The sequence below is a fragment of the Impatiens glandulifera genome, chromosome 1 (genome assembly GCF_907164915.1).
Source record: "Impatiens glandulifera chromosome 1, dImpGla2.1, whole genome shotgun sequence".
Taxonomy (NCBI): domain Eukaryota; kingdom Viridiplantae; phylum Streptophyta; class Magnoliopsida; order Ericales; family Balsaminaceae; genus Impatiens; species Impatiens glandulifera.
The window spans coordinates 48,836,216-48,849,285 of record NC_061862.1 but is presented as its reverse complement, the minus strand read 5'-3'; the positions used below and the strand labels follow the sequence as shown (position 1 = coordinate 48,849,285).

At 30.6% G+C, this 13,070-nt stretch overlaps 2 protein-coding genes across 2 annotated transcripts; one reads left to right on the top strand and one right to left on the bottom strand.

The window, feature by feature from the left end:
* Positions 1-339: 339 nt before the first annotated feature.
* LOC124927214 (protein FAR-RED IMPAIRED RESPONSE 1-like) lies at positions 340-1,704 on the top strand. Its single transcript, XM_047467588.1, has one exon. The coding sequence runs from the start codon at positions 340-342 to the stop codon at positions 1,702-1,704; it is 1,365 nt and encodes a 454-aa protein (XP_047323544.1).
* Positions 1,705-7,332: 5,628 nt separating this feature from the next.
* Positions 7,333-8,763, bottom strand: LOC124927204 (protein FAR1-RELATED SEQUENCE 5-like). Its single transcript, XM_047467576.1, has one exon. The coding sequence runs from the start codon at positions 8,761-8,763 to the stop codon at positions 7,333-7,335; it is 1,431 nt and encodes a 476-aa protein (XP_047323532.1).
* Between the last annotated feature and the right edge of the window lie 4,307 nt (positions 8,764-13,070).

The following is a 13,070-nucleotide window of genomic DNA, read 5'->3' as shown; positions in this document are numbered from 1 at the left end:
AACTATAATGTTATGTTTTTAACACTACAATGTCATGTCATGTTTTGCACTAAAATAAAATGTCTATTAAACTGCAGTTCATTAAAAAAATTGAATGTCATGTTTATTATTTCAAAATATGACATTCAAACTTAATACAACATTAAAATTGACAATTTTCATTTTTAATATTTTTTCATTTTTTGTATTTTGAATTTCGGTTACATTACACTTTCAACTGTAATGTCATGTTCTTTCAAATGCAATGTCATGTTCTTTCAACCGCAATGTTATGTTTTTAACACTGCAATGTCATGTCATGTTTTTAATACTGAAATTTCTCTCTTATTCTTCAGCTTCATGGGTGAACCATCATCATCCCCTCCCAATGTTCAAATCCCCATTATTGGCATAATTTTTTATTCTGAAAATGAACTTCGTGAGTATTATAATGCTTACGCACAATCAAAGGGTTTTGGCATTTGTAAGTTAAGAGCAAGAAATGGGCAAGATGGAAAGCAAAAGTGGTTCTCCATTGCATGTGCTAAAAATGGTGTATTTACTTCAAAAGGGAAAAATATTTTACAACTTAGACCTTCCATCAAAACGAATTGTAAGGCTAAGATTAACGTTGCTGTTAGGAATGAGTGTGAATTTGAGATTACTAGTGTCTACCTTGAGCACAACCATATATTGAGCTCGGGAAAGTCTAGACATATTAGATCTCACAAAGTTCTAGATTCAATTGCGAAGAGAAGATTGGAAGTAAACGACGTAGCTGGAATACCTTTGTCAAAAACATTTCAATCTATTGTGGTTGAAGCTGGAGGATATGAGAATTTGAACTTTGATGAGAGAAGTTGTAGAAATTTTATTTCGAAAGCTAGAAGGTTGAGGTTAGGAAATGGTGATGCCGAAGCTCTTTGTCAATATTTCAACCGAATACAAAGTAGATGTTTAAATTTTTATTATCTTTATGATCTAGACGAGGAATCCCGGATAAAGAATGTATTTTGGGCTGATGGTAGATGTAGGGCTGCTTATGAGTATTTTTCGGATGTCATAACTTTTGACACAACATATTTGACAAACCGCTATGACATGCCTTTTGCTCCCTTTATCGGGGTTAATCATCATGGACAATCTATTTTTCTCGGATGTGGCTTACTATCTAGTGAGGATTCTGAGTCATTTATTTGGCTTTTCAAAGCCTGGTTGTCATGTATGCACGGACGTGCTCCAAAGGCAATAATCACTGACCAATGTCGATCAATGGCCATTGCTATTGAAAAAGTATTTCCAAACACCAATCATCGTTTTTGTCTTTGGCATATCATGAAGAAACTCCCTACAAAGTTGGCTGCTCACGCTCAGTATAAAAGTATAAAAAAAGCATTGAAGAACATTGTCTATAACTCAATCACAATTGAGAAGTGTGAAAGGAATTGGATGAAAATGATAGAGGAGTTTGAATTGGAGGATAATGATTGGTTGAACTCTTTGCACGTACAACGATCTAAATGGATTCCTGTGTATGTTAAATGTCACTTCTGGGCAGGCATGTCAACATCGCAAAGAAGTGAAAGTATGAATGTATTTTTTGATGACTTTGTTCATTCGAAAACATCCTTAAAACAGTTTGTTGAACAATATGATAGGGCACTGAAGAAAAACATTTTTGTACTCTTTCATATACCATCTTGTCATCCCAACATGACAAGATAGGGAACTGTCTCTTGAATTTACTTCTTGTACTATAATCTAATACCCTGTCCAGGTATCACAACTGAAACAAAGACACGACAATGCAGTTAATATGTTATGACATTGTAGAAAAGTAACATGACATTATAGTTCATTTAACATGACATTGTAGTTCGTGTAACATGACATTGTAGTTCATATAACATGACATTGTAGTTCATTTAACATGACCTTGCAGAAATGAAACGTGACATTATAGTTCATGAAACGTGTCATTCCAGAAATGATAGAAGGAGTCCAAAATGAAAGTTAGAAATAAATTACCATTAGAAAACTTAGTGGTCCGTGGAAATATGATTCTTCGTTTAACTGCCATTTCTCGACACTCTCTAGTAATCCATTCAGCGCGAATTTACACCAATTCATTTGTTTTATCTTGTTAACATCCATGAAAGATTTTAAAATTTTGAACCTGCAATTTTCAAAATATAAGCAAAATTAATAACAATGCAATACATAACATTATTCATTCTTAAGTATAAGATTGTTGTTTACCTGCACTGTGGATTTTGTGTTGTCCATAAGAAGCTCGAGACGACATAGATGACAAAGTCACGCTTGAAATTGTCATCTGCATTGGTGTTTGATAAAATTTTGTCGGTCATTGAGAGAGTGTTAGAAGCTCCTTTATTTTCATTTTCACCCCACCTCCTCCTCCAATCCTGCAGCATAGATATGTATTGGGCTCCATCCGATTTCTTCCCAGTACATTCAGTCACTTCAATATCACCTCTTGGAAGGTCCAGAATGCATTGGACATCTTCTTCATCAATTTTTAATAGCTCCCCATTGTTGAGGAGAACAACACTTCTTCTAACATTGAAATTCTTCACCAAGTAACGGGATAATTTGAAGTTGCATCTAGATATTCCCAAAGAGAGTAAGGAGCCGAATCCAATTTCTCTTACAGATTTTTTCTGAACATCTGAGAGTTCTCGAACGAGATTGAACAGACCATTAGGCGAGGTTCTGGTGTTAAAAATGGCATTTTTCCTTGTTTTTAGCTTCATAGAAGAAGCGGGAGGTGGATGTGGAGAAATTACTTTCCTTTTTTTTATTCATGGAAGATGCGAGAGGTGGAGGTGGTGAAACTGCTTTCCTTTTTTTTTATTCACACTACAAAAAAAATATGACAAATGAATTTAATTACAAGACAATACAATTAAAATAAAATAACAGGGCAATGAAGTTAAAATAACATGACATTGTTATTCACTAACATGACAAAGTAGTTCAAGTAACATGACATTTCAGTCATGAAACATGGCATTGCAGAAATGAAACATGACAATGCAATTAAGAAAAATAAAAGGACAGTTCAGTTAAATGATATTGTTATTCACCTAACAAGACATTGCAGTTCATAAAACATAACAATGCAATTAAGAAAAAATAACAGGACAATGCATTTAAGATAACATGACATTGTTGTTCACCTAACATGACAAAATAGTTCAAGTAACATTACATTGCAATTCGTGAAACATGACATTGCAGATCATGTAGCATGACATTGCAGTTCATTACAGTTCATTGCAGTTCATAAGCATGACATTGCATAAATGAAACATAATGCATTTAACAGAGTTAATAGGACAATACAGTTAACAGAAATAACAGGACAAAAAAATTCATATAACATTACATTGTAATTCATGAAACATGACATTGCAGCTCATGTAGCATGACATTGGAGTTCATTACAGTTCATTACAGAATGCATTTAACAGAGTTAATAGGATAATACAGTTAACAGAAATAACATGACAAAATAATTCATATAACATTACATTGCAATTCATGAAACATGACATTGCAGCTCATGTAGCATGACATTGGAGTTTATTATAGTTCATTACAGTTCATAAACATGAAATTGCATAAATAAAACATAATGTAGTTAACAAAATCAACTAGACAATGCAGTTAACTGTTGTTCGTTTGTTATCTTCGTTCTTCTTCCTCATTCTGTTTATTTTTCTTCTTCACTTCGTTCTTCTTCTTCACTGTTTTCATCTCAATCATTGTATTCGTCTTTTTTGCTTCGTTCTTCTTAGAAGCATCATATATAACCACTTGTTTATTTTATTAAAGATTACAAAAATGTCGCAAGTTAGATTATATAACCGAATGTACTAAAGTAAAAAATGATGAAGAAGTTACCATTTTGTGTTGAACGAAGAACGCGAGCAGACGATGGATTTTCTCTGATGATTAATGTTAGGGTTTTCTCAGAAGAACACGAGCAGATGATGAAATTACTAGGATTCGAAAGCAGATGGATTTGAGAAAGAGAGAGAAATATGTGATAGTCTTGGAAGATGTTGAAGATGGTTGAGTTAATCAATTGCGTTTGTAAATCGCTAGAATTGCAGATGAACTTGAGAGAGTGAGAAAACCTAAAATGTTTGGGAAGATGAAAATGGCAAATGGAAGATGAAAGGGCGGGCTTCTGGGCTTTTGGGTTTTTAGATTTTTTTTTATTGGCCTACGTGGCCTGCCACGTAGACAGTCGCTGGGAGAATCGCTCTCCCAGTAGCTGTCTGTATCATTTCTCTATATTTTAACATTGAGAATGATACAGACAGCTACTGGGAGAGCGATTCTCCCAGCGACTATCTACATGGCAGGCCACGTATGCCCAATAAAAAAAATCTAAAAGCCCAGAAGCCCCCCCCTTTCATCTTCCATTTGCCATTTTCATCTTCCTAAACATTTTAGGTTTTCTCTCTCTCTCAAGTTCATCTGCAATTCTAGCGATTTACAAACGCAATTGATTAACTCAACCATCTTCAACATCTTCCAAGACATTCACATATTTCTCTCTCTTTCTCAAATCCATCTACTTTCGAATCCTAGCAATTTCCATCGTCTGCTCGCGTTCTTCAGAGAAAACCCTAACATTAATCATCAGAGAAAATCCTTCGTCTGCTCGCGTTCTTCGTTCAACACAAAATGGTAACTTCTTCATCATTTTTTACTTTAGTACATTCGGTTATATAATCTAACTTGCGACATTTTTGTAATGTTTAGGAATCAAATAAACAAGTGGTTATATATGACGCTTCTAAGAAGAACGAAGCAAAAAAGACGAATACAATGATTGAGATGAAAATAGTGAAGAAGAAGAACGAAGTGAAGAAGAAGAATAAATAGAATGAGGAAGAAGAACGAAGGTAACAAACGAACAACAGTTAACTGCATTGTCTAGTTGATTTTGTTAACTACATTATGTTTTATTTATGCAATTTCATGTTTATGAACTGTAATGAACTATAATAAACTCCAATGTCATGCTACATGAGCTGCAATGTCATGTTTCATGAATTGCAATGTAATGTTATATGAATTATTTTGTCATTTTATTTATGTTAACTGTATTGTCCTATTAACTCTGTTAAATGCATTCTGTAATGAACTGTAATGAACTCTAATGTCATGCTACATGAGCTGCAATGTCATGTTTCATGAATTGCAATGTAATGTTATATGAATTATTTTGTCTTGTTATTTCTGTTAACTATATTGTCCTATTAACTCTGTTAAATGCATTATGTTTCATTTATGCAATGTCATGCTTATGAACTACAATGAACTGTAATGAACTGCAATGTCATGCTACATGATCTGCAATGTCATGTTTCACGAATTGCAATGTAATGTTACTTGAACTATTTTGTCATGTTAGGTGAACAACAATGTCATGTTATCTTAAATGCACTGTCCTGTTATTTTCTTAATTGCATTGTCATGTTTTATGAACTGCAATGTCTTGTTAGGTGAATAACAATATCATTTAACTGAACTGTCCTGTTATTTTTCTTAACTGCATTGTCATGTTTCATTTCTGCAATGCCATGTTTCATGACTGAAATGTCATGTTACTTGAACTACTTTGTCATGTTACTTGAACTACTTTGTCATGTTAGTGAATAACAATGTCATGTTATTTTAACTTCATTGCCCTGTTATTTTATTTTAATTGTATTGTCTTGTAATTAAATTCATTTGTCATATTTTTTTTGTAGTGTGAATAAAAAAAAAGGAAAGCAGTTTCACCACCTCCACCTCCCGCATCTTCCATGAATAAAAAAAGGAAAGCAATTTCTCCACATCCACCTCCCGCTTCTTCTATGAAGCTAAAAACAAGGAAAAAGGCCATTTTTAACACCAGAACCTCGCCTAATGGTCTGTTCAATCTCGTTCGAGAACTCTCAAATGTTCAGAAAAAAGCCGTAAGAGAAATTGGATTCGGCTTCTTACTCTTTTTGGGAATATCTAGATGCAACTTCAAATTATCCCGTTACTTGGTGAAGAATTTCAATATTAGAAGAAGTGTTGTTCTCCTCAACAATGGGGAGCTATTAAAAATTGATGAAGAAGATGTCCAATGCATTATGAACCTTCCAAGAGGTGATATTGAAGTGACTGAATCTACTGGGAAGAAATCGGATGGAGCCCAATACATATCTATGCTGCAGGATTGGAGGAGGAGGTGGGGTGAAAATGAAAATAAAGGAGCTCCTACAATATCATGTTACTTGAACTGCAATGTCATGTTACAAATTCGAACAGTGCTTAATGAAAATATTTATACAATTACTATCTACGTTGAATGTTGTCCCCATATGTATCGGCAACATGGGAAAGTTGACATGACAAAAGTGATGTGAATGAAAGTTGAGTCGAGACTGGATCATTCCATTGTTCTTGAGTCGATACTTGATCATTCAATTGTTCTTGAGTAGAGACATGATCCTACATTGAAAATGCAGAAACAATGAAATGAACAATAAAAATGAAAAAAATCCAGAAAATGCAATAAAAATGCACAAAATGCAATAAAAATGCAGAAAATGCAAAGAATCCTAATACAATAAAAATCCAGAAAATGCAAAAACTATTCTAATGCAATGTCACGTTGTTTCAACTGAAATGTCATGTTAAATGAATAATGAAAATGCAGAAACTAACCTTTTTTCGAGCCCTTGTAGCCGATTTCGTAATCTTTTCAATGACAGATTGTTTTCGTTTTGTTGTTGGTCTACCCCAAGCTCTTACTCTCACGGGAGAATGAATCAATTTTTTTGTTTGCGTAGTAGTTGTTGGCGGTGTGGTAGTTGTTGATGATGTTGAATCTAACATAAATTTTTCTTTCATTTCTTTCAACACTTCAGCCAAAACAGAAGTATTATCTTCAGACATTGATGCAAGTTGTTGAACCTCTTGAATCATTGGAGCTAGATAGTTATAACGATTTCTTTGACTATCACACACATCTGAATCATAAATGTTAGTGATGCTTTGATAACCTCGTTTCAAATCTTTGCGCCAACGATCCAATATATAATTCACCGGCATCTGATTCACTTTCATTCTTCTCAAAACTGCCAAAATATGCCTACACAAAGTCCCTCTATACTCAAACATTAGACATTGACAGTTTACAAAACTCTCCACAGGGGTGTAGTGTACCTTGAATGAAACATCCCTCAAATGTTCTCCATTAGTACCCAAAATTGACTCCACTACTTCAAATATAGTAGTTCTCCCATCGTCTTCAATTATGGATGTGTCACAAAACATCAATCATGTCACTTCATTCTGAAACAACTTAAAAATGTCGTTAGTATATACACTTTGAAATTGTCTTTCCAAAGAATAACCACTAACAATTGGAATGGTGGAATTAAAAGACTGAAAATCCAGTTTTTTTTCCTTCTCTATATTTTTCTTCAGTGCCCTATCATATTGTTCAACAAACTGTTTTAAGGATGTTTTCGAATGAACAAAGTCATCAAAAAATGCATTCATACTTTCACTTCTTTGCGATGTTGACATGCCTGCCCAGAAGTGACATTTAACATACACATGAATCCATTTAGATCGTTGTACGTGCAAAGAGTTCAACCAATCATTATCCTCCAATTCAAACTCCTCTATCATTTTCATCCAATTCCTTTCACACTGCTCAATTCCTTTCAATGCTTTTTTTATTCTTTTATACTGAGCGTGAGTAGCCAACTTTGTAGGGAGTTTCTTCATGATATGCCAAAGACAAAAACGATGATTGGTGTTTGGAAATACTTTTTCAATAGCAATGGCCATTGATCGACATTGGTTAGTGATTATTGCCTTTGGAGCACGTCCGTGCATACATGACAACCAGGCTTTGAAAAGCCAAATAAATGACTCAGAATCCTCACTAGATAGTAAGCCACATCCGAGCAAAATAGATTGTCCATGATGATTAACTCCGACAAAGGGAGCAAAAGGCATGTCGTAGCGGTTTGTCAAATATGTTGTGTCAAAAGTTATGACATCCGAAAAATACTCATAAGCAGTCCTACATCTACCATCAGCCCAAAATACATTCTTTATCTGGGATTCCTCGTCTAGATCATAAAGATAATAAAAATTTAAACATCTACTTTGCATTCGGTTGAAATATTGACAAAGAGCTTCGGCATCACCATTTCCTAACCTCAACCTTCTAGCTTTCGAAATAAAATTTCTACAACTTCTCTCATTAAAGTTCAAATTCTCATATCCTCCAGATTCAACCGCAATAGATTGAAATGTTTTTGACAAAGGTATTCCAGCTACGTCGTTTACTTCCAATCTTCTCTTCGCAATTGAATCTAGAACTTTGTGAGATCTAATATGTCTAGACTTTCCCGGGCTCAATATATGGTTGTGCTCAAGATAGACACTAATAATCTCAAATTCACACTCATTCCTAACAGCAACGTTAATCTTAGCCTTACAATTCGTCTTGATGGAAGGTCTAAGTTGTAAAATATTTTTCCCTTTTGAAGTAAATACACCATTTTTAGCACATGCAATGGAGAACCACTTTTGCTTTCCATCTTGCCCATTTCTTGCTCCTAACTTACAAATGCCAAAACCCTTTGATTGTGCGTAAGCATTATAATACTCACGAAGTTCATTTTCAGAATCAAAAGTCATGCCAACAATGGGGATTTGAACATTGGGAGGGGATGATGATGGTTCACCCATGATGCTGAAAAATAAGAGAGAAATTTCAGTATTAAAAACATGACATGACATTGCAGTGTTAAAAACATAACATTGCGGTTGAAAGAACATGACATTGCATTTGAAAGAACATGACATTACAGTTGAAAGTGTAATGTAACCGAAATTCAAAATACAAAAAATGAAAAAATATTAAAAATGAAAATTGTCAATTTTAATGTTGTATTAAGCTTGAATGTCATGTTTTGAAATAATAAACATGACATTCAATTTTTTTAAAATGAACTGCAGTTTAATAGACATTTTATTTTAGTGCAAAACATGACATGACATTGTAGTGTTAAAAACATAACATTATAGTTGAAAGAACATGACATTGTAGTTAAAAGAACATGACATTTCAGTTATATATAGTTTATGAACAAAACTAAATACAGTTCATTTCTCTTATTAAAAACAGAGAAAATAACGACATTACAATATTTTCTTGAACAATTAATAATGATACTTGGACAAACCTCTCTACATTCAGGGGTTACAAACTGGAAGCGGGAGATAGGGAGCGGACAACCGAATGGAAGGAGGTCGGAAATCGTAGTCGATGGAGAACGGACGGAGGTCAGAAATCGGACGGAAATTGCAGACGATGAAGGCGCTAGAGAGCGGACAACCGAAGATGAGAATGGAGAGAGGTCGAAAATCGTATTCGACGGAGAACGGACGGAGATCAGAAATTGGACGGAAATCGTAGACGATGAAGGCGCTGGAGTTTGTAGAATCATTAGATGATGATCTTGAGTGAGAGAGTGAGCGGTGAGATGAGCGGTAAATGTGAAATTAATGGCGGACTTTTAGGTGCTTCTGGGTTAATATTTTTTTTTTGGCCTACCTACGTGGCCGGCCACGTAGACAGTCGCTGGGAGAATCGCTCTCCCAGTAGCTGTCTGTATCATTTCTCTTTAACATTACTAATTAGTTGTTGGTGTCGTTCTCTTTGGTTTCTGACTGAACTCGTTTAGGGATAATAGTTTTTCAGTCAATATTGAGCACGTTAATGAGAAAAATCAAGGATATCAAAATGAATACCTCAGTTAAAATTTGATCTTAATTTCTAGATCTATGAGTTGAGCAATTTTTAATTTCTTTTTGGTAATTTACTGTTGACTTGGTGGTTAATTTAAGGTGACAAAAGTGCCCAAACAAAGTTATAACTAAAATTGATAAGTTCGAGCAAGAGTTCGAAACCTAAGAGTTTTTTTAGACTTTGAAATAGAATTTGCAATTCATGTTTAACTTGATAGAGGTTTAATATTTGACTTAAAACAAAATTGAGGAGTAAAATTACGTGTGAAAGTAACTTTTACAGGATTATTAGATATTTTTATAGACTTAGAAAACAAGTATAAAGAATGTTGTTATGATTTTTATAATTTTTTGTTGCAAAATAATTAATTAATCACTTGATCAATAAAAAAAATAAAAAATAAAGTTGGAGAATAGCTTTCCACAACAAACCATAAAAATGTTCAGCCCAAGTTTACCCTAATCAAGTCCACATGGGTTCATCTCATTTCACTACCACGATTGATCTCATTGACCCATTCCTCATAGAGGATCCAATCAATTTTCAAGAATTATATCACAAGAAACAAAGGAACAAAAAATAATTATAATGTATTACTCAATTAGATTAATGTTATGATTAAATAATAACACTTATATATAATTTTTTTTTTTTTTTGTTTCACAAGAAACTATAATTTTATAATTTTAATTAATTTTGTTTAACTAATTATTTTAAAATTAATTTAAAACATAGAATATAAATTATTTAATAGTTATTATATTTTAAATTTTAACTTACATATTTATTTTAAAAATTTTAATTATATAAAAAGATAATTAAAAGATTAACATATTTTGGTTAACCACACCAATCAAATTATGACATTATAACATTTAAAATAAATAATTTTATAATATTACATTTTAATTTTTAATTATAGGTTAATTTAAAATTTTAAAATTGCATTAAATATCAAAATTATATAAATTTTTAATTTGAATGATAAAAAATTAGTTTTAATTAATCTTATATAATTATTTAAAGTAATTAAATAAATATAATTTTTTATTTTTAAATATATAATATACTATAATATATATATATATATATATATTATTTTGATTAGTTTTAATATAACATAAAATCAAGAAAAAGGACAAAAGAATATTGAAAAATAAATGGGGATGACAATGTTATTTTCTCTTTTTATTTTTTTATTTATTTTTTTTTTTATTATTATTATTATTTTTTTTTTGTAGGGATGGCAATTTGAAACCGCCCCGTGAAAACCGAACCGAATTGCCCCGTTTGGGACGGTTTTTCCCCGAAACTGAACGAGGATGGGGCGGGGATGGTATTTGTGTCCCCCGCCCCGACCCGTCCCGATTTCACCCCGTTTTCACACTGATTCTGCCCCGAATACCATAAACATAATTAAATATATTAAATCATCAATATATTTACTTATTTACTATATTTTATTTTATAAGAGTATTAAAATTATTTTTTTATAATAATATAAAATTTTAATATATTACAATATATATATTATATAAAAAAATTGGTTTATATAATTTTATTGTATAATATTTATTTATTTTTTAAAATAAAAATTATTAACGGTGCTCCGCGGGATTCTCCGAAACCGAAAAAAATCGAACGGGGCGGGGATCGTATTAAAAAAGTCCCCGAAATTAAAACGGGGCGGGGATGGTAATTGCATTCCCCGCCCCGAACCGCCCCATCCCTAATTTTTGGTGTAAATTCTTTCTCTACCCATCTTTCAAATAATATTTCTCAATATACTCATAATTTTTTCATTCTCAAAATATTATTTTTTTTCTCTATAAATTATTAATCAATCCATTATTTATCCATCTTTCACATTAAATTCACTAATTTCTTTATTTTATAAATATAAATACATATAATTAAAATTAATAATAAATATATTTGATCAAATATATTATATAAATATTAAAATAATATATATTACATAAATATTAAAATAACACATATATTTATTTTTATTTAATTTTATAAATATAATATATATAATTAAAATTAAACATTACAAATTAAATCATTTAAATAAATATAATAAAACTAAAATAAAATAAAATAAACCTTAATATGTCAAATATTATTAATATTAACTAATAAAAAAAATTCAAACATTATTAATATTATTTTTCTGAATATATTTAACTTACTTTTTTTCTTTTAATATTCATAATTTAAAATCATTAAGTATTATATATATAATTATTCATAAAATATAATAAATATGTAATATATATAATTAAATAATAAAACTAAAAAGATATATTTTGACATATTTAAACAGTTATTAAATATTTTTATTTTAATTTTTAGTTGTCTTATATGTATATTTTTATACATATTATACTAAGAAATTGTTTTTTATTAAATAATAACAATTAATATTATTATTTAATAAAATAATAATACTTATTATATATTTTTTAAATATATTATTAAATAAAAAGATTGAAATGAAAAGAATAAAAAATATTTCATAAAAAAACAAAAATAATTTTAAGATAAATTAATAAAAAAATATTTAAATACAAAAATATTTAAGTTTTAATACGATTTGAGAAATGTATCCGAAACTTATTTATTATTATAAGAATAAAAATTGAAACACTATATTTAAAATTTAAAGAGAAAGTATTAAAAACCATATATTTTTAATTTATTTAATCATATATATATATATATATTAATTTTAAATAGATTTATATTGTTTGTCTAATTATTTATCCTAATAATATTTTTTAAACAATTAATTATATTAAATTTATTAAAAAAAATTCTTGATAAATATCAATTTTAGATATTAAAAATGCAAATTGATTATGTAATTTTATAGTATTAGTGATAGGATGAAAGAATTTGAGAGGGTCTCACTATATCACTTATCATAAATGGTTGAAAAAAAATATATATAGGAAGAGAGAAGATAAAATTTTATTATTTTTTCGAGATATAACACGTCATTATATCTTTAAAATTCTCTCTCCAATAATTTCTATTTTTAGTATTTTTATTTTTTTAAATAAGCAAATCAACCATAATTCATATTATTGCAATTTGTATAATTTGATTGTCCTAGAACTTCTTCCATTTCGGCCAACCATGTTGATTGATGGGTTAAGAACAATGTGAATAAGTTATACACAGTACTGTTGGGAATCGAACCATTGTCTTGTATGTTAAAATGGAGTCGACTAGCAAA